Here is a 22,223-nt window from a genome sequence, read left to right as displayed (position 1 = left end):
TGGCGATTATGATATTGTTTAGTACCTTGAGTGGGACTGAGGTGCACCCATGACCAGCTTGGAACCCGGATTGAACAGCGGAGAAGGTACAGTGTGATTCGAAATGGTCAGTAATCTGTTTGTTAACTTGGCTTTCAAAGACTTTGGAAAGGCAGGGCAGGATGGATATAGGTTTGTAACAGTTTGGGTCGAGGTGGAAAGCATGGCCAGCCATAGAGAAATGCTTATTGAAATTCTCAATTATCGTGGATTTATCCGTGGTGACAGTGTTTTCTAGCCTCAGTGCAGTGGACAGCTGGGAGGAGGTACTCTTATTCTCCATGGACTTACAGTGTCCCAGAACATTTTGGAGTTAGAGCTGCAGGATGCAAATTTCTGTTTGAAAAAGCTAGCCTTTGCTTTCCTAACTGACTGTGTGTATTGGTTTCCTGACATACCTGAAAAGTTGCATATCGCGGCGACTATTCAATGCTAGTGCAGTACGCCACAGGCGTCCTCCAGAAACTAACCTCCAGCTCCTACTCCTGTTTAATTGTTGAGTCTTTCCTCTTTTGTTCTCTATTGCTCCTTGTTTTTTTTGCTCCTTTTTAAGCAAGGGGGAGGCTGATGACATCAGAGGGCACTATCAGACCAACTTCTTGAATGGCCTACTCCATGAAGTTTGCATGTGTCTAAAAAACATTATTTTACTCAAAACATTTGTTTTTACACTTAAAGCTACAATATGTAACATTATGGGCAACCTGACCAAATTCACATAGAAATGTGAGTTATAGATATTTCATTCTCATTGAAAGCAAGTCTAAGAAGCTGTAGATCCATTCTATGTTGGCTATTTCTATGCTTACCATTTTTAAGATAATTTTTTTGCGTCTTTTATTTTCGATTTTGTACACCAGCTTCAAAGAGCAGAAAATACAACATTTTTGGTTATGGAAAATATATTTCACAGTGGTTAAGATTCTCTACACAATTACTTGTTTTGTCACATAAACTGAAATTTGGCTAATTATTAGAATTTTAGCTACCCGGTAATGGTGGAGCGGTTTATTTAATACATTACTGTATTTATACTGTACGTGGGATATTGTTTTTCAACATGAAAAGTTAAACCATTCTACCACTGAGCTTTGACGATAGCGCCAGCTAAATTCAGGGCAGCAATGTTGTTGAGCGCTAGCAACACTTTTGCAGTTGTCCAAAAATCGGCAGTAACAAAGATGACCTACATACTGGCCAGCGGTATGTTCTGTTTGCTTCAATGTTTTCTATGTTGCATGACGGTTTGAACTGAACGACACGTTTCCTTTGAGGTATGTTTGCTCCCGTTTGTTAGGTGTGGCCTGGCCAATATGAGTTTGAGCATCTGAAACTTGTGCAACACACCATATGGAAGCTGGGCCACTATAATCAAAACATTTTTCAACTGGTCTTTCAGTACAGTACCGTTTCCGTTGTATTCAACTTTGCACACCATTCTGTCGCACTGAACGCAACCCTGGAAGCCTCAAATCTGTTATAGACGGAAGTCTGTGACATGAAAGACCAATCAGGACTCATCTCTCGGCATGTCCAGCCACTCCATTAGCTCAGCCAATCAGGGCAAGCCAGGAAGGATCCTGTCTTTCTCCCTGGAAGCATTCAGTACGAAAAAAACGGTGTGCAACATTCAGTTAAACGGCCAGTAAAACGGGGAGGGGTTGGGTTGTGGGTTGAAAAGTGAGGGGATTCTATCAATGACCCAGGCATGCACTCGGTGAAGCGAGTTAACGTTGATTTGCATTCAATTTCGAATCGGGCCACCTCCTGGGCATGAGCAAAGTGCCCCGTTGTGAGCGACGACGAAGTCGGCTGAAAACAAAAGTGACATAGGTTAAGCACATAAGTAAGATTCTTTGTTTCCATATGCAAAAGTGTTTACTTTTGATAGAAAAGGCTTTTTCTGCCTTCCAAATGAGTTGTTGACAACATGACCGGGCGGCGCAGATTACTGTTCTTTTTGAGACGGGCGCTCCTCCCACACCGCTTTTGTTACAGAATGGCTCAATTACGCTTTACAAATTATGAATATGCTTGAGAATACGTCGCTCATTGCTTCAAGCCACAACTGCCAAACAGAGCATACGTACCTCAAAGTCTGTTAAAAAACATTGAAGAACATTTTGGGGAAATCTGTCATGTAGTACAAATGTTCACACAATGTAGCAAACATTTAATCAAACTGAATGCACCCCTATATAGCTTAGTGCTTTCTCCTTAGCTAAACTAGGCTTGTAATTTGTTTTACATATCATTACAGTGGCAGTCAAAAGTTTGGACACACATTTCTTTATCTACTATTTTCTACATTGTAGAATAATTGTGAAGATATCAAAAAAATAACACAAATGGAAACATGTTGTCACCAAAAAAGTGGATACATAATAAAAATAACAACCCTACTGTGAATTAGAAACTAGCACCAGCTTCCTTAATCCCATCACAAATGGTTACTAAACAACTCAAGACATCAAAATGGGTTCTTAGATACTTATGACAATGTGTATAATGCATTATAACCACATCATGATGCATTATTCCTGTATGTTAAAGAGACTGGACCCATTCATCTCAATATGAATTATTGATATTTTAAACAAATAGGTTCAACAGTGGGTGTTGTCCTCACCTGTGCTCTGTGCCGTCCTGACCAGTCTCTGACCCAGGACACCAGGGTGTGTGTGTGTGTGTGTGTGTGTGTGTCTCTCACCTGTGCTCTGTGCCGCCCTGACAAGCCCCTGTCTCAGCACTTCCCTCACCCAGGGCTTGACCTTCTCGCGACCACCCACCACAGAAACCACCAGGTTAGGGGAGGGCACCCCCCAATGGGCCGTCATCAGGCTGTATATGATATGAGGTGGGGTGTCGCATGACAAACGCAGGAACTGACCAATAGGAAGAGAAGAGATGGACAATTAGTATCGCCACACAATGACGTTATGATGATCAAGCGGCTGTGGTGGTTTATGAATACCTATGCTACATAAAGTGCTCCTAGCTCGTTGCTTGTTTTGCCTATGGTGTAGCTATTCAGAGGCAAAGAGATATCGGTACAGGTGAGAACATTCCGTCTGACTGAGCCAATGTTGTGAGGCCTGGCAGCACTGCTAGAACACGACTTCTCTGCTATGGTTCCATAAAATGCCAGACAGATGTTCTGCTGCGACAGCCTCATACAGTATCTCACCACTGTTAAATCATATGACACATGGGGAAAAAAGTGTTTTCTTAACGTTTAAACTACTTTTTTTCTTGTTAAAACGGTAAGAAAGATTCATAAAATTCCACGTGAATTCACAATGCAGAATATCAATTCCGAGCCGAACCCGATATCGGGTGCTTTCGACATATACCCCTTGTGAATGGCTGCATTGCAGCTAGAGTTATGGGAGGACAGTGTGGTCAGTGGAGAAGGCACTGTGGCCTTTGACCATACCTGGTTGGTTTTCCAATCCATCAATGAGAGTAACCGATCCATCAAGTTTGCTCCAAGTAGCAGGGGTACAGATTCGAGGCTGGTAACATACACAGGGTGAACGAGCGATACATCCTGGAAGTGAAGTTTCAGCATGACTCTCAATGTGAGAGGCGAAGTAGTCCGAGGGGCCCCTCGAAGTGTAGAGTCACATCGTTCCACTTTTAACCAACGTTTAGTTGGATTCAATGCCCTTTTGAGATCATTGAACATTGTTTGAGAGATGGACGATATTGTCGCGCCCGAATCAATTAGTGCATGACAAGTTAAGCAATCTTACAGGACTGTTTCCAGGTATGGGCATTTAGATTCGTGTTTAGTGGACATATTCCCCACAAAGCGGAGTGGTCGTTCACAACGATGTGATGTGCCATTTCTGTTCAAGGTGGAAGCAGATCGACTCTTCAGATTTTGAGTGGGCTTGGCTTTAACGAAGAGTTTGACCTTTAACTTTGCAACCTTTGTATCAGAGTCTATAGACAAAGCCTGTGGGCTTGTTTCTTGATCAAGCGGGCCCTGGATAGGGTCTCGAGTGAGAGCGGGAGAAATTTTAATTTTAACGTCCTTGCTATCGGTGTTAATTCCTGCGGACCTGGTGTCCGGTAATTCCCCGTCTAGTCCTTGTGACTTATCTTTAACCCTTTTCTCAAAATGTTCTCGCTTTAGTCCTTCACATAGTGGAACTTCTGGTGAACATTGGTCTACGTTTTGATCGTCCTTCAACCCTTTGTTACCCTTGTGCTCTGACACTATGTGTGGGTTGGGTGCAGGAACGTAGCGAACAGGTCGATTGTAGCGGTAGTCGTTTTGATGACGACGTACTTTACAGTTATTTCGACTGCGGAGGTTATTGGAATCGTGGTTTTGTGGTAGAAAACGTTGTTGTGCGTCATCTCTCAACGCTCCAATACCAGATAATGCACCCTCTAACTGGAGTGAGTGCTCCTGGTCAAACTTCACTTCTCCCTAAGGCCAAAGCCACATGGGATTCCACTGGAGGCGGGACTTCCGCCAGTACTGGGGTTTACTAAATGTTCTTTGCAAAAGCAGATTTTACTGATTGATCTATTTTAATGATAAATAAAACCTGAATAAGCTATTTGGGAATTAAACCTTAAATTAACCTGAACCTTGTTGATCTAGGTTAATGTGAAAAGTTTAAATTGTCACATTGTAGAGAACCAATCAATTTGGATATTATTTAAAAGATCCACTTGAAAGATAAATCTGGCAATTTCACTTGTTAGTAACTTCTTGGGCACAGGGGGCAGTATTTTCACGTCCGGATGAAATGCATGCCCAAATTCAACTGCCTGCTACTCATCCCCAGAAGATAATATATGCATATTATTAGTAGAGTTGGATAGAAAACACTCTGCAGTTTCTAAAACTGTTTGAATCATGTCTGTGAGTATAACAGAACTTATTTAGCAGGTGAAACCCTGAGAACAAACCATTCAGATTTTTTTTAAGTCACTCTCTTTCAATAGGGTTTTAATTGGGAATCCAGATTTCTAAGGGACCTTCTTGCAGTTCCTATCGCTTCCAATGGATGTCAACAGTCTTTAGAAATTGGTTGAGGTTATTCCTTTGTGTAATAAAGAAGTACGGCCATCTTGAACGAGGGTCATTTGAAGTGTACTGTTAGATAGAGTCACGTGACCAGAATGCATGCTACAATTTGTTTTCTTCCTATATTGAACACAGATCATCACGTCTTCAATTTTATTGATTATTTACGTAAAAAAATACCTAAAGTTGTATTACAAAAGTAGTTTGAAATCTTTTGGCAAAGTTTACAGGTAACTTTTGAGATATTTTGTAGTCACGTTGCATAAGTTGGAACCGGTGTTTTTCTGGATCAAACGCGCCAAATAAATGGACATTTTGGATATATATCGACGGAATTAATCGAACAAAAGGACCATTTGTGATGTTTATGGGACATATTGGAGTGCCAACAAAAGAAGCTCGTCAAAGGTAAGACATTAATTATATTTTTATTTCTGCGTTTTGTGTCGCACCTGCAGGGTTGAAATATGCTTTCTCTCTTTGTTTATGGAGGTGCTATCCTCAGATAATAGCATCGCTTGCTTGTGCCGAAAAGCCTTTTTGAAATCTGACATGTTGGCTGGATTCACAACAGGTGTAGCTTTAATTTTCTATCTTGCATGTGTGATTTAATGAAAGTTAGATTTTTATAGTAATTTATTTGAATTTGGTGCTCTGCATTTTCCCTGGCTTTTGGCCAGGTGGGATGCTAGCGTCCCACATATCCCAGAGAGGTTAAATTGAATGAGACATCGATATCCAGTTCGCTTAACGTGATCCACGTTTGGGTGTCACCTAATTATTTTTCAAGTGATGTACTGGCGATTCTTCACCACCAGTGATTGCAGAAAGCTGAAATCAAACGGAAGTACAAAAGGGTGGGACTTCCGCCGCGCAATGCGGAGGAATTTCCACGGGACATAGGAAAAATAAAATACTGTTTCCCTTTGTTAGCTTAGCATCTTGGGCAAGTTTATCCTACTTTGTAAAATAAATCTCACTTCCAAGCACAATGACTGGACGACTGGAGGCACTATTCTTAGCTTGTTCAAATGGAAACATACACAACCAATATCTTTCTCTATCCGCATACAACAGTCTGTTTGCACGATTGATACTGTATATATAATTCAACTGCAAAGTTCAATTCTATCTTAGATTCCTTGCAAGGGGCGTCATAATATGTCGTGTCTTTGGCATCATTAAAGTGAAGACTGTTATTTTATCAAATCAATTCTCTGTAATTATTATTACGTGATTAAACAAATCATGTAAATGTAATTAACTAGGAAGTTGGGGCACTAAAGAAAATCTTCAGATTACAAAGTTATAATTTTCCGAATATAACTCTTCAGATATTTTAATATCTGATCAGTCTTCTAATTAATGAATTATTCCTAACCTCACGTTAGTCTCATTCCAAATGTTGTAAATTGTTGGTTATCTGCACGAACCCAGCCTTTACTATGAATCATCCATACATCAATTGTCTTAATCATTTATTTACTAACTAACTAAATAATCACAGAAATGCATAAACAAACAACACAGTAGACATGGTTACAAGGAAATGATAGGGGAGGTTCCCTAGAGGCTAAGCCGATATGACAGCTTGGTGGACAAAGGGAAGTGGGTGTGGACTGAGACAGGGGGAAAGACAAAAAGAGTCACTACACAGTTGATCATTATATTAATTGAAATGCTAATCCTTTGCACATGAACGCTCACTCATTCGGGAATAATTTCAGTCAATATATATTTACGCCCAGTGTGTCATCACTGTTGGAAAGTTCATCCGAGGGTCTCTCTCTGTGCTTCCCTGAAGTCTTTCGTGGTTAGAATGGATACTTCAGAGTACCATTCAGAAATGTTCTCATAGAATAGAACGGCGGTTGCCGGTCTTCGCAGGTTGACATAATTTCTAGCTGCAGACTAGTAATTAGTATCTAAGATTTGCTCTCATTCTTTCGGGATCGATAGTCTCCGAGTTGAACCATTTCCAGCCGTGTAGCCAATGCTCCATGTGGTATGGTTAGGAATTCAACAACCATTGCAACCTTAGCTTATACTGAGGTTTTTGTGGTCTAAACTCAACCTGTGCTCCCTCAGTGTCCACTCAGGTACGCGTGGTCTGAAGAGGATTTCTTCAGGAGGGTTTTTTATTCGTAACAGTAGAAAAGGACTGTTCCATGATGCCAGATCATGTCTGTGCTCACGGGGGCGGGCCAATGACTTGGTTAAACTTTAAAGGGAATAGGTTAATTAAAGGTTTAGCCTCATATTACATAATTTCACAAATAGTTTAATCTTTACTCATTAATTTTATACAAGAAGTAGATGCAAACCCCATAACTGAGAAATGTACATATTCAGAGATATAGTCATGTGTGTTTCCTGTCCTGAGGTCACCAAATGAAACACACTCGTCATACATAAGTATCCACGGACCATTCCCACCTTTTCACAAGTGGACATTTTGTATCAAATCCCTATTTTGGGGATTTAGGAGTTCGTCATGTGAAATCCTTTGTTCTCTCTATGTGTCTCTTTCTGCATGGCCAGGGGGAGAGAGTATCCTCCAGGAATTTGATCATTGCTTATTTATTCACGTTTACTGTGTCAATTTCAATCAGGCACTGACGTTATCCACCTGAGAAACACTGGTAACCCGGAAACAGAATTGAAGCAGAAACAGAAGCAATTGACCACTGAGAGTTCTCAAGCTGTGAGCTTTTCACACTTTGATGTCACAATCAGAGCCAATCATAAGCGTAAAAATGCTCACAATAATAATCGATTGTGAGTTATTTTACACTATGAGCTTTTTTACAAGACACCAGGCACTAAGCCAGCTACCTAATGAATGAATCACTCAGCCAAAATACTGACAGAGATGTGTGTGCATGTGTGTATGCAAATGTGTTGATATGTGTATCCGCATACATGTGTGTGAGTGTGTGTTACCCACATGGCTGTGTCTCCTGCCGGCCCCTGCGAACTCCAACTCGCCGAAGGCGTCGGTGGGGTACTCTGAGGAGTGCTGAGAGCTGTCCCACTGGCTGACGATGGCCGCCCCGAAGAAGTCTCCTGTAGCGATGGAGCAGTGTGTCTCCCGCACACCGCCACACTGACACAACACCCCATTGCTGACAGGGAGAAAGAGATACACATGAATACACACAGACAAACACACACACACACACAACCAGCCATAACAGTCAACAGATAGACACACACACACTGATATCATTTGCTTTGCATGGACTAGATACAATTTGCATCGGGTAACTGTATTGTAACAATACTTTAACTGTATTGTGTCAGACAGATGGACCACTCAGTGACCCAGAGAGAGGCTGTACCTTAATGAGTCCTCTACGAACGTGGTGCAAACTCTCTTTTTGATGATCTTGGGGATCCAGCTCTGTGAGGGAAAGAGATTGTCACTATTAGATACTTGCTGAACTCTCTAACATTATATAACAGGCTACAGCCTACAGATGTTGAAGTGTAAGTGAAACAGGGTGATTGGTAGCAATTAGTAAATAGCCAAGGCAACATACACGTTGTGACTCTCAGAAAAAAGGGTATTATTTTTTGTCAATGATCTATAACAAAATACTCTGTAATGTTTGCCAGGTCGCAATTGTAAATGAGAACTTGTTCTCAACTTGCCTACCTGGTTAAATAAAGGTAAAATAAATAAATAAAATGTTAAAGTGTAAGACAAATTCTAACATTTGTAAAAACAAATAGGAAAAATAAAACAAATATATCTTAGATAAGTATTCAACCCCCTGAGCTTTCCACACCTGGATTGTGCAACATTTGCCCATTCTTCTTTTCAAAAATGTTCAAGCTCTGTGAAATTGGTTGTTGCCATAGATTTTCAAGCAAATTTAAGTCAAAACTGTAACTCGGCCACTCAGGAACATTCACCATCTTCTTGGTAAGCAGCTCCAGTGTAGATTTGGCCTGGTATTTTAGGTTATTGTCCTGCTAAATTCAACTTGCACATCTGAGCTATCTTTTTTGCAGGTGCATGGTAACAGTTGAATAAAATTAGAAAAAAGAAGGAACCCGCACACTGCTCTTGATAGTATCACTGCTCTTTAATCAGCTTTACGTATCGGCCTTCATCAGAGCTCTGAGGCCGATACATAAAGCTTATTAAAGAGCAGTGATACTATCAAGAGCAGTGTGCGGGTTCCTTCTTTTTTCTCATTTCCCCTTTTTTCTCAGGTTATTGTACTGCTGCAAGGTGAATTCATCTCCCTGTGTCAGGTGGAAAGCAGACTGAACCAGGTTTTCCTCTAGGATTTTGCCTGTGCTTAGCTCCATTCCATTTATTTCTTATCCTGAAAAACTCCCCTCTCCTTAACGATTACAAGCATACCCTTAAAACATGATTCCTCTAACGAAGAGGAGTAGTATGAAGGATCAGAGGACCAAAACGCAGCGTGGTAAGTGTTCATGTTTTTTAATAAATAACGAACACTGAACAAAACAATAAAGTGAAGTAAATCAAACCGAAACAGTCCCGTGTGGCACAGACACTAACACGGAAAATAAACACCCACAACCCAAAAGTGAAACCCAGGCTACCTAAGTATGATTCTCAGTCAGGTACAACAATTGACAGTTGCCTCTGATTGAGAACCATACTGGGCCGAACTCAAAATCCAACATAGACTGCCCACCCAACTCACGCCCTGACCATACTAAAACAAAGATATAATAACAGAACTAAGGTCAGAACGTGACAGAGTGGTACTCAGTAATGTGTTGTATTGGATTTCCCCCAAACATAACACTTTGTATTCAGGACAAAAAGTGTATTACTTTGCCAAATTTGTGGAGTAACTACAATATTGTTGATCCTTCCTCGGTTTTCTCCTATCACAGCTAGTGACCGTATTACCACCACAACGGCGGTCACAAGTCATGAAGGCAGTCAAATTCCATGTGACCGTTTAGTCACCGTAAATAATTAGGCTTCTCCAAGCTCTGATTCTGCTGATGGTCATTAGTATCCTACCAAACTTGAAAATCAAACACTTCATGAGAGCCCATGAGCTCATGTTGCACAACATTTCTAACTGCATGAGAAAAAAGTGTGATGGCCTCTATTAAAAAGAGGAGAATCCCATCAGCTCTTTATACACTATACCTACTACATATATTACTCAACTTTCTTAATATTAAGCACATTGCTTATCTTTACAACAGGAGTATAGCCTACTTGGCTGGCACGAAATTAACCATGGGAAAAGCGTCCTCCATTCGCTATTACAGTCCATTCGGAAATTATTCAGACCCCTTGTCTTTTTCCACAATTGTTTTTTCCCCGTCATTAATCTACACATAATACACCATTATGACAAAGCAACATTTAAAAAAAAACATTTTTCAAAATGTATTAAAAATAAAAAACTGATATCACATTTACATAAGTATTCAGACCATTTACTCAGTACCTTTGGCAGCCTCAAGTCTTCTTGGGTATCACGCTACAAGCTTGGCACACCTGTATTTGGGGAGCTTCTCCCATTCCTCTCAGCAGATCCTCTCAAGCTCTGTCAGGTTGGATGGGGAGCGTTGCTGCAAAGGTATTTTCAGGTCTCTCCAGAGATGTTCGATCGGGTTCGAGTCCGGGATCTGGCTGGACCATGCAATGACATTCAGAGACCTGTCCTGAAGCCACTCATGCGTTGCCTTGGCTGTGTGCTTAGGGGTCGTTGCCCTGTTGGAAGGTGAACCTTCACCTCAGTCTGAGGTCCTGAGTGCTCTGGAGCAGGTTTTTATCAAGGATCTTTCTGTACTTAGCACCGTCCATCTTTACCTCGATCCTGACTAGTTTCCCAGTCCCTGCTGCTGAAAAACATCCCCACCGCATGAAGGTGCAGGTTTCTTCCAGACGTGACGCTTGGCATTGTCGTGGAAAATTATATAATTAGTCATGCTATCCCATGTTTAACTGCTTAAAGAATAGTCTCTTGTTATATACTAGTGCTTTTTCTAAACGTGTCTTTGTGTGACTTAGTCAGAAGACTGGGCATATAGCTAAGATCCATTTAGGTGCAACAGCAGCATGTGAGACATCCCATGAGTTTACTGCAGAAAGTCAGCTGTATAAAACCTTGCAGAAAGAAGCACATTATAGTGTGAACTGTGACAAAACACAGTTATACGTTTGAGCCCTCGTGCTCTCAACCTCGGCTATCTTAATCTGCACAGACAAACAAATGGCCTTTTACACTATGTTGCATCCCTGTTTCCCCACATCTGCTAAACTGCCTTGTAGACAAGAGGTTGTACTTTTTCTATAAAAGCTAAGACCCAACTATGTTCGTTGGGCCTTAACTATGCACTGTTGCAGGGCATGGTTAACTGCTCCATTTTTGCTAATCTACAGCCTCTCTCTTCTTTAGAATTTTTTAGAATCTTGTTGCTCATGGTCTGAGAGTTCTTTTGGCAAACTTCAAGCGTGCCTTTTACTGAGGAATGTCTTCCGTCTGGCCATTCTACCATAAAGGCCTGATTGGTGGAGTGCTGCAGAGATGGCTGTCCTTCTGGAAGGTTCTCCCTGGAAGGTTCTCTCTCTGTTAGAGTGACCATCGGGTTCTTGGTGACCTCCCTGACCAAGGCCCTTCTCCCCTGGTTGCTCAGTTTGGCTGGGCGGCCAGCTCTAGGTAGACTCTTGGTGGTTACAAACTTCTTCCATTTAAGAATGAATGGGGCCCCCAGATAGCATATGATAGAAAAATGTGTAGAATTGCAGGAAATTATCTGTAAAACTGCTAAAAAAATTCTCTGCCTTGTGACAAAATGTGAACAAAAGCACGAGATGGCCCACTGGTCACACATTGGTTGAATCAACATTGTTTCAACATTGAACCAACTTGGAATAGACGTTGAATTGAAGTCTGTGCCCAATGGAGTCCTATAAAACAGCAAAAGCGTAGAATTGCAGGAAATTTGCATTTTCTCTTCCACAACAGATGTAGGATAAAAAATATAAAAAAATCTCCTTTTAGATTACATTTTAAGACAGCAAAATATGTGAGGACCCCCAAAATCAAATAACTACCACAGTCAAGGACCTCCAATATGTAGACAACTGTGCAATTATCGCTCACTCCAAAGCAGACCCCCAAACTGCCCTCAAAAGCATCTCCGAAGCATACAAGAGCCTGGGACTGAGCCTGAACTTACAGAAAACAAAAAGGTGCTCCACCAACCTGCCCAAGGACAACCACCAAATCTGATAGTAACTCACGTTGGGAAGGGAACCACTTGACAACGTGGAACACTTTGCTTACCTTGGCAGTCACCTCTCACAACGAGTCACCATTGAGGAAGAAATACAGATCAGGAAATGCTGTGCCAGCACAGCCTTTGGAGAACAGACAAATCACGTGTCCAAAAACCACAACCTCAGAACCAACACGAAACTCATAGTGTACAAAGGCTGTCATAATCCCAACCCTCTCTATGGCTGTGAGACGTGGGTGACATACAAAAAGCACATTCAAAAACTGGAGCGTCGACAGCAACAGTTCTTGAGGAAAATACTGAACATCAGGAGGGAGGATCGACGGACCTGCGTCCTGACCCAGGCCAACATCCCAAGCATAGAATCCCAAATCAACTCCGATGGACAGGACACTGCCCAAACAACTGCTGTACTGGCAACTGGCAGGGGTGAACACAAGGGGGCAAAATAAAAAAGGTACAGACATCCTTAAAACCAACCTCAAAAAATGCAATATTAACACAACAAACTGGGAACTCTACACAAAACAGAGCCACATGGCAACAATTTACACACCAAGCTACAATAGACTATGAGGACATCCTCACAACTCTGGCCAATGAAAAACGACACTTCCCTCCCCTCCAACCTCACATGCAGCGTCTGTAGATGGGTCTGTGGCTCCAGGATTGGCCTGCTCAGCCACAGCAGGACCCACAACAAGCAAGCCACCGAAAAACAACCTGTGAAAAAATTATCCTCCACCTCGAGGGATTGCTGATGACTGAATAAAAGACATTTGATAACAAACAACAGCCACACATGAATCATTATGTCACCAGAATAAGATCCTCAATATTTATTGGAATGGCGCATCAAACTCATCAATGTGCATTTTTGCCAAGTTCATAACTTATTTCATCTGTAGCCTAATAAACTGCATGCTTTCCCAAGTCATAGTGGGAGGACCACACAACATATCATCACGTGACTCCAAGTTAACTTCTATATGATGGTTACTAAATCAATATTGGCGCATAAAAGGCGTTTTCTACCGCCATTTCGCGCATAATACATTTTACCGATTCAAAAAGATCCCACCGTGTCAAACAAACAAATTGTCTGTTGACATTTACGAAAATGTCCCTACATTTCCTTGTTTCCATCAACCCGGTCGTGACTTTTTTTAATGCGTCAGGTACAGTAATTCACCCGGATGAAATGGTTGAATGGAAACCTGGTTAGTGTCTCTTTATTTGCTCTCTTGAAGATGTACAGCCTTCAATTGCTTGTCTCTCCTTTGTTTATTTTTCTTGGCTCAATGACTTTCATGCATAGTACCATGTATACCAGCATGTGGGCTATCATGTCTTATTTTCACAAGTTTAGTTTGTGAGAGGCTGCATACAGACAAAATGTATGGGCCAACTGTTACTCATAACCTACATTTATGGTCTGTAAGTGAATGAATGGACATTTTATTTTTGATTCACAGACAATGATTCATAGACAATGATTCACAGAGATAATTCTTCTAATTTTCTGTGCAGTGGCGCCGCATAAAGAGTGAAAAATATATCAATAGATAATTGTAAATAAGGTTATCCGAGCAATAATTATAACCCTAGGGCAGTAAAAAATTAAAATAAATTGTAATACAGATAAATAAATACAGAAAAATTAAATGGAAGGTGTTTAAACCCAATCTAGCACAAAGGGAAGATTTAAGTGTGAGACAGGCCTACAATCTATATAACTACCTGCCATTTGCTTTATAGGAGCTAATTATTTTTATAATTTAATTATAGGTTGCACTTTTTATTTTATTACAGGCTTTATCTAAAAATTCCGCGAACGGAAATAGACAGAAAAACTTTTCAGTTTCTACTCATCACACACCACACAATGCCAGAGTATATCTGGTGGTCTTTCAGGAATAAGAACAAGGGTATATCGTGGTAGAAAGGGCAATCGATGATACAATCTATTTCATTCTCTATTTCTTTGAGGTCACAAAAGTTACATAGTCTTTCCTCTTCCATTTCACAATTACAACGACCTGTTTCAATATGCAGGAGCAATATCCCTGATCTCACCTTTTTCAATACGCAGGAACAATATCCCTGATCTCACCTGTTTCAATATGCAGGAGCAATATCCCTGATCTCACCTGTTTCAATACGCAGGAACAATATCCCTGATCTTACCTGTACACATAGCAATCTCTTGCTTTTAGGTGGTTGTACATAATATCGCTCACACAGAAACGCAACCTTAATGAAACAAAAGGTTCACTATTTGGGTTTATGATTAATCCACCCATTTCTTTCCGTATTGCATCATTAGTTGTTTTTTTAAACAGCATTGTCTCTCTTAATTTGGTTTTCATACAACTGTTCACAGTCCAACTGTTGGAAAAGGTCAGACATTTCGGTTGCCCATGCTCCCCCTATGTAGATCCCAGCTGGCTATTCTGGCAATTGGCATATCCAACAGTCTATTCCAAAGTCTCACCATACACACCTTCCATCTCACCTCACAGGGTTCCCAGCCCATGTCCCCCAGTTATTGCAAGTATAGGTGCAAACTTGTGGATACTTACACTGAACAAAAATGTGCAACATGCAACAATTTCACAGATTTTACTGAAATACAGTTCATATAAGGAAATCAGTCAATTGAAATGAATTCATTAGGCCCTAATCTATGGATTTCACATGACTGGGAATACAGATATGCATCTGTATTCTCAGTAGGGGCATGGATCAGGAAACCAATCAGTATCTGCTTTGATCACCATTTGCTTCATGCAATGCAACACTTCTCCTTCACATCAGGGTGCTGATTGTGGCCTGTGGAATGTTGTCCCACTCCTCTTCAATGGCTATGCGAAGTTGATGGATATTGGCGGAAACTGGAACACGCTGTTGTACACATCGATCCAGAGCATCCCAAACATGTTCAATGGATGACATGTCTGGTGAGTGTGCAAGCCATGGAAGAACTGGGACATGTTCAGCTTCCAGGAATTGTGTACAAAACCTTGTGACATGGGGCCTGCCTTATCATACTGAAACATGAGGTGATGGCGGAGGATGAATGGCACGACAATGGGCCTCAGGATCTCAATGCATTCAAATTGCCATTGATAAAATACAATTGTGTTTGTTGTCCGTAGCTTATGCCTGTCCATACCATAACCCCACCATGGGGCACTTTGTTCACAATGTTGACATAAGCAAACCGCTCGCCCACACTGCCATCTGCCCAGTACAGTTGAAACCGGTATTCATTAATGAAGAGCACACTTCTCCAGCATGCCAGTGGCCCTCGAAGGTGGGAATTTGCCTGTCAGTTACCACGCCAAACTGCAGTCAAGTCAAGACCCTGGTGAGGACAACGAGCACGCAGAGGAGCTTCACTGAGTCAGTTTCTGACAGTTTGTGCAGAAATTCTTCAGTTGTGCAAACCCACAGTTTCATCAGCTGCCTGAGTGGTTGGTCTCAGATGATCCTGTAGGTGAAGAAGCCAGATGTGGAGGTTCTGGGCTGGTGTGGTTACACATGGTCTGCGGTTGTGGGGCCGGTTGGACGTACTGCCAAATTGGCTTATGGTAGAGAAATTAACATTCAATTATCTGGCAACAGCTCTGGTGGACATTCCTGCAATCAGCATTCCAATTGCATGCTCATAACTTGAGACATCGGTGACATTGTGCTGTTTGACAAAAATGCACATTTTAGAGTGGCCATTTATTGTCCCCAACACAAGGTGCAACTGTGTAATGATCATGCTGTTTAATCAGCTTCTTGATATGTCACACCTGTCAGGTGGATGGATTATCTTGGCAAAGGAGAAATGCTCACTAACATGGGTGTAAACATTTGTGCACAACATGTGAGAGAAATAAGCTTTTTGTGCATATGGAAAATTACGGTGAACTTTTATTTAAGCTCATGAAACATGTGACCAACACTTTACATGTTGCCTTTATATTTTTGTTCAGTGTAAATGATAAAACTGCTCTGTTATTGACATTTTTGAGATACCTCTTAGCACCCCAAACTCCTGCTGAATAATCATTGTCAATAAGTAATTGTCACAAGGGTTGAAAATGAAGTTATTCTTGTATCCAAATCACCACAGGAATTCTGTGCCATTTATGATCAATTTACAGTTGTGCAGATATATAAAAAATATTTGCCAAACACAATGGCCTTACGCTATAGCCCTGAGTCGGTAGATTTTTGGCAATGAATGTTAAAGCTCCTGGCATAGACGAATGTAGGCTATATCAAGATTAGGTTACAACAGGTTTAGTGGAACTGTAAGATCAAGATTAAGTTACAAAAAGTTTACTGGTGCTTGTAAGCACTTCTAGACTACTGAATTTCAGTCATTAGTTAAAGTGATTGAGGGAATTATATTTAAATGACAACCACAAGTCTGAACTCGCATTGAGGTGACGTGGTCACAGACTATTTACTGCAATTTACCTCTGGTTGGAGAGTTAAGGCACACTACCCTACCAAGCAAAAGAGCAGTAACTGATCATAGAGTGAAACTGAGAAAAAGGACCTCAACGTTTTTTTTTAAATTGTAGGCATATCATTGGAGATGTGGTCATCTGTTGTCTTACTATGAGATCATTTTTTATTCAAACTGACATTGACGTGACCTTTGACCCTAGACTGCAGTTACTGCCTTCTTGCTTGGTACACCCACTGGAATACGTTTCCATTACCTTTTTTTTTGTTTACACAAACTTGTTTTCATATATTTATTTGCATGTGGCTGTCAGTGTCATATAGTTTGATACTTGTATCAGCAAAGAACAATAAATAATACCAAGGTAAACAGTAGACACTGCAGCCCAACGCTCAGTGAAACCAAGGTAATCAGTAGACACTGCAACCCAACGCTCAGTGAAACCAAGGTAAACAGTAGACACTGCAGCCCAACGCTCAGTGAAACCAAAGGTAAAAGGCAGTTACTGCCTTTTTTATTGGGTCCACTGTAACTTTTTGCAGTTACTGCCTTTTTTATTGGGTTCACTGTAACTTTTTGCAGTTACTGCAAACATGACTCCCATTTTCTCCATAACACAACACAATGGAGGCAGGATATTTGTCCACATTATAAAGCATGTATTTAATGTATAGAAATGTAAATAACCAATGTTTGACAAAATGTGCATTTAATGCTGTTTTGCTTGCTAGGGCAGTCAGTATAGGATAGGCTATCACTCTCCCAGCTAGTCTATTATGTTTTGCATGTCTGTCTTAACAATTGACGGGCGCCAATTTTTTTTTACAAATATCTGCGTAATCCCACTTGGGTCAAACTCCCGGAGTAGGCTAGGCTACTGCAATTTGAACCCTAAATTACATCCGAGTAAAATGTATATTTTGGAATAAAAGTTGTATTTATTATACGATAAATCGGTTAACGCTATACTTGTTGCGTTCAGCGAAACATTTTTTACAAAGAAACATAATCACATGGTGCATAACATATTGTAGCGTAATTTACGCAAGAGTTTGCCATGCGAATACCCAAAGGTTATTTAATGTTCTAAATTGCACAGTGTATAATAGTAGACCAAACCTGATCTTTCTCTGATTTTTCTGTTCCCGTTCTCCTTCCGCCTCCTTCATGCCTTTTATCCGTATCCTTCATGGTGCACTCTATACCCCTCCCTCTCGCCTCTTCTCTGGCAAGGGAATAAAACAATTCGAATAGGTCCGAAACCGCAAAACAAATAGTTTGAAGTTGACCGCTGGAAGTGCACCGCAAGCGGACACTGGTTCTGTATGGGGTGGACACAGCGATGTAAAACTATTCGGAATGGTCAACTCGAGCTGCGCTGCGCTCCGCCCACAACCTGTCACACCGAGCAACCTCAAGATGTTTACAGAGCTCGATGTACAGTAGCTCTGTGTAGTATAGTATAGCCGAGCCCACGACAGGTATGTTGCAGGCACGATGTAGAAATGGGAGGCTTCCAAAGGGATGTTTGGGAAGGGAGGGCAGGAAAGAATGTCCGGGGCATCTCGAGTGCATTCAATTACATTGCAGTATCTGTGTTTCCCCATCTTTGGACCAACAATCGCGAACGAATGAAACCTCTGCCCTAGGATGTAACATTGTTTGTGGTGTTACTGTTCAATCGTGGCGCAAGTTCTCATTCAAACGCAAACGCGTATCATCAAAGAGAGTGAGATCCGCTCTGACTCTTGAAAGTCAAAACAGAAAAACGGAAGGGTGGTGCCGAAAAAGTTAGAAAAAAAACAAAGAAGAGCTCTTGAGGCCGTCACTGCTAAATGTGGGAAATTAAGACTTTTTTACTGGTCCGAGTGTTGTGTCTGGGAGAAATGTACAGATTATTTGCTCTGGTGTAGTCGAGGTAGGAAAAAAACAGAAAGACAGTCACGCACACTGACACAGATCATGTACTACCACTACTGCCAGTTAGGCCTAATATTTTTTCCTGTATATTGTATGAAATATGTTTCATACCTACTATAGTAGGCTAATTATGGAAGGTGGATTTGGAGGAACATTTGGACACTAGTCTACTTGCAATATAGCCTAACGAGTCGTTAGATTGGCTTTTATAGCACATGAGTAAGGCAATGGCCATCTTCCACACATGTATAGAGTGCTTTTAAACGTAAATGCATTACAATAAAGATCCATTCGTGGACTGTCTGTGTATTTTAATTGTTTAATCAGTTTATTCGCTTCTGAATTTGTCTCTTCAGCCCAGCAAGTGAGTTTATGAGCTGGAGAAGCAAGTGACTCTGGTGTCGGATTACATTACATAGTTAAAGCACTGAAAGCTGGAATGTCCCACCTATCTCCCTTTTATTTCATTTGTTGAAAGGCCTGTCACAACTTGGCAGAAATGTACACATAGACGAAGCACACAACGCTGGAAATCTATCCGCATCCACATAAACTAGTCCCGACATCGCTCTTTGACAAACACAGAAGGTTGTATATTAGATTAAATAAATTAAATAGAAGAAAGGAGAGGAAGAGAGAAAGATACTGCCAAAACATTAAGGAAATGGAAGTCTGGCAGCCCAAACATTAAGGAACTCGTTTTTATCGGTAAATGGTTTATTACGGACCCTTAACGTGTTACTCAAAGTGTTAAAGTAGTTGGGAATGAATAAACACATATTAGACAAATGAGAAAAATCACTGAATAAATGCCTTATAGATGACCATTGGCTCATATAATACCTTATAACAGCCTAACTAGATATTTCAAATTGGTGTATTTCAAATGTTCCCCCCGGCCCACTTTGGAGTATTTAAATATTAGGTACATGTAATTCAATAGAGGAAATCAGGAGAACACTTTATTTTAAAGGTCTGAAATAAACCATTTATAAAGGCATCTATAAATTGTGTGGTCACCATTTATTAATCATTGCACCCACATCAATGAACCATTTACTAATCATTAGTAAAGTCTTGCAGCTATGTATATTGTATAAATACTAAATAAATGTTTTGAGTGACCAGTGTAATTTCTCACAAAAAGATGGGCATGGCATTGGTAGACTTTCCTGCTCTACCTGGTAAAAGAACAAGCACACAACATAGGATGTTTAAGGAAATATACAGTGCATTCGGAATGTATTCAGACCCCTTGACTTCTTCCAGGAGTTGTTACTTTACAGCCTTATTCTAAAATTGATTAAATCGTTTTTTCCCCTCATTCATCTACACACAATACCCTATAATGACAAAGCAAATATATGTGCTTAGAAATGTTTGCAAATGTATAACAAAAACAGAAAAATATCACATTTACGTAAGTATTCCCTTCACTCTGTACTTTGTTGAAGCACCTTACAGCCTCAAGTCTTCTTGGGTATGACGCAACAAGCTTTGCACAACTTTATTTGGGGAGTTCCTCCCATTCTTCTCTACAGATCCTCTCAAGCTCTCTCAGGTTGGATGGGGAGCGTCACTGCACAGCTATTTTCAGGTCTCTCCAGAGATGTTAGATCGGGTTTAAGTCTGGGCTCTGGCTGGGCCACTCGAGGACATTCAGAGACTTGTCCCAAAGCCACTCCTGCTTTGTCTTAGCTGTGTGCTTAGGGTTGTTATCCTGTTGGAAGGTGAACCTTCACCCCAGTCTGAGGTCCCGAGCGCTCTGGAGCAGCTTTTCATCAAGGATCTCTCTGTACTTTGCTCCGTTCATCTTTCCCTCGATCCTCATTAGTCTCCCAGTCCCTGCCGCTGAAAAACATCCCCACAGCATGATGCTGCTACCACCATGCTTCACCGTAGGGATGATGCCAGGTTTCCTCCAGACGTGACACTTGGCATTCAGGCCAAAGAGTTCAGTCTTGGTTTCATCAGACCAGAGAATCTTGTTTCTCATGGTCTGAGAGTCCTTTAGGTGCCTTTTGGTAAACTCCAAGCAGGCTGTCATACCTTTTACTGAGGAGTCTGGATTCTTTCTGGAAGGTTTTCCTATCGCTACAAAATAACTCTGGAGCTCTGTCAGAGTGACCATCTGGTTCTTGGTCCCTGAACAAGGCCCTTTCCTCCAATTGCTCAGTTTGGCAGGATGGCTCCAAACTTCTTCCATTTAAGAATGACGGAGGCCACTGTGTTCTTGGGGACCTTCAATGATGCAGACATTTTTTTGGCACCCTTCCTCAGATTTGTGCCTCAACACAATCCTGTTTTGGAGCCCTACAGACAATTATTTCGACCTCATGGCATTGTTTCTGCTCTGACATGCACTGTCAACTGTGGGACCTTATATAGACAGGTGTGTGCCTTTCAAAATCATGTCCAAACAATTGAATTTACCACAGGTGGACTCCAATCAAGTTGTAGAAACATCTCAAGGATGATCAATGGAAACAGGATCCACCTGAGCTCAATTTCGAGTCTCATAACAAAGGGTCTGAATACTTATGTAAATAAGGTATTGGTTTTTTATTGTTAATACATTTGCAAAAAAAAGGGGTATTGCGTGGAGATTGATGAGGAAAACATTTATTTTAATACATTTTAGAACAAGGCAGTAACGTAACAAAATGTGGAAAAAGTAAAGGGGTATGGATACTTTCCGAATGCACTGTATAGACATGTGTGAACAACTAGTTTACAAACATTTACAAATGTGGGAGTAATGATTAATAAATTGTGAACAAACGGTTTGTAAATGCCTTATAAATGCTTTAGAAATGGTTTAGTAAGGATGCTTAATAAATGATTTACCTTCACATATTACCTTCACACCGGCGTTAAATGAGTCATGACCACAGTCAAATTCCACGTGACCGTTTACTCATGGTAACTAGGCTTCTCCAAGTTCTGATGCTGCTAATAGTCATTAGTAGCCTACCAAACTTGCTAACTGCCTCTAATCACTTTGACGTCAATGCAAATGTAATCAAAAATCTAATCAAACACTTAATCAGAGCCCATGAGCTTAAGTTGCACAACATTTCTATAGGCTATGCAATTGTGAGAGAAAATAGTGATGTCCTCTATTAAAAAGAGGAGGCTCCATAAGCTTTCTATAGGCTAGGCCTACTATATATATATATTTATTTATCTATCAACTTTCCTAATATAAGCACAATGGTTCACTTTACAACAGGAGTATAGCCTACCTGGCTGGCATGAAAATGAACCATGGGAAAAGCCATTTGCTATTTAAGTGCATAGATTACATGTATCCCCCCCCCCCCCCCCCCCACCCCACCCACTGTCCCAAGACAGGTGCATGATAATGGTCCATTCTGAATTAAAAAAAAATCCCACATACATTAGTATATGTAAAGGCAAGATTAAATCAAGAATTGTCTGATGGGTGACAATATTAGCCTATCACATATATTATAATTTGTGATTGATGCCCAG

The 22,223-nt window shown here is 40.9% G+C and overlaps 1 protein-coding gene across 1 annotated transcript in view; it reads right to left on the bottom strand.

Moving 5' to 3' along the window:
* Positions 1–18,310, bottom strand: part of LOC109893126 (transient receptor potential cation channel subfamily M member 4-like) — a 70,825-nt gene extending 52,515 nt beyond the window's left edge. Inside the window, exons 1-4 of the mRNA XM_020486190.2 lie at positions 17,928–18,310; positions 8,428–8,489; positions 8,034–8,211; positions 2,750–2,924 (exon numbers count right to left, since the gene is read on the bottom strand). Of these exons, the coding sequence (XP_020341779.1) occupies positions 2,750–2,924; positions 8,034–8,211; positions 8,428–8,489; positions 17,928–17,999 (487 nt within the window). The 5' untranslated portion in view covers positions 18,000–18,310. The remainder of the gene's footprint in view (positions 1–2,749; positions 2,925–8,033; positions 8,212–8,427; positions 8,490–17,927) is intronic.
* Between the last annotated feature and the right edge of the window lie 3,913 nt (positions 18,311–22,223).

The sequence above is a fragment of the Oncorhynchus kisutch genome, linkage group LG6 (genome assembly GCF_002021735.2).
Source record: "Oncorhynchus kisutch isolate 150728-3 linkage group LG6, Okis_V2, whole genome shotgun sequence".
In the NCBI taxonomy this organism is placed as follows: Eukaryota; Metazoa; Chordata; class Actinopteri; order Salmoniformes; family Salmonidae; genus Oncorhynchus; species Oncorhynchus kisutch.
This window is presented reverse-complemented; position numbering and strand designations above follow the sequence as displayed.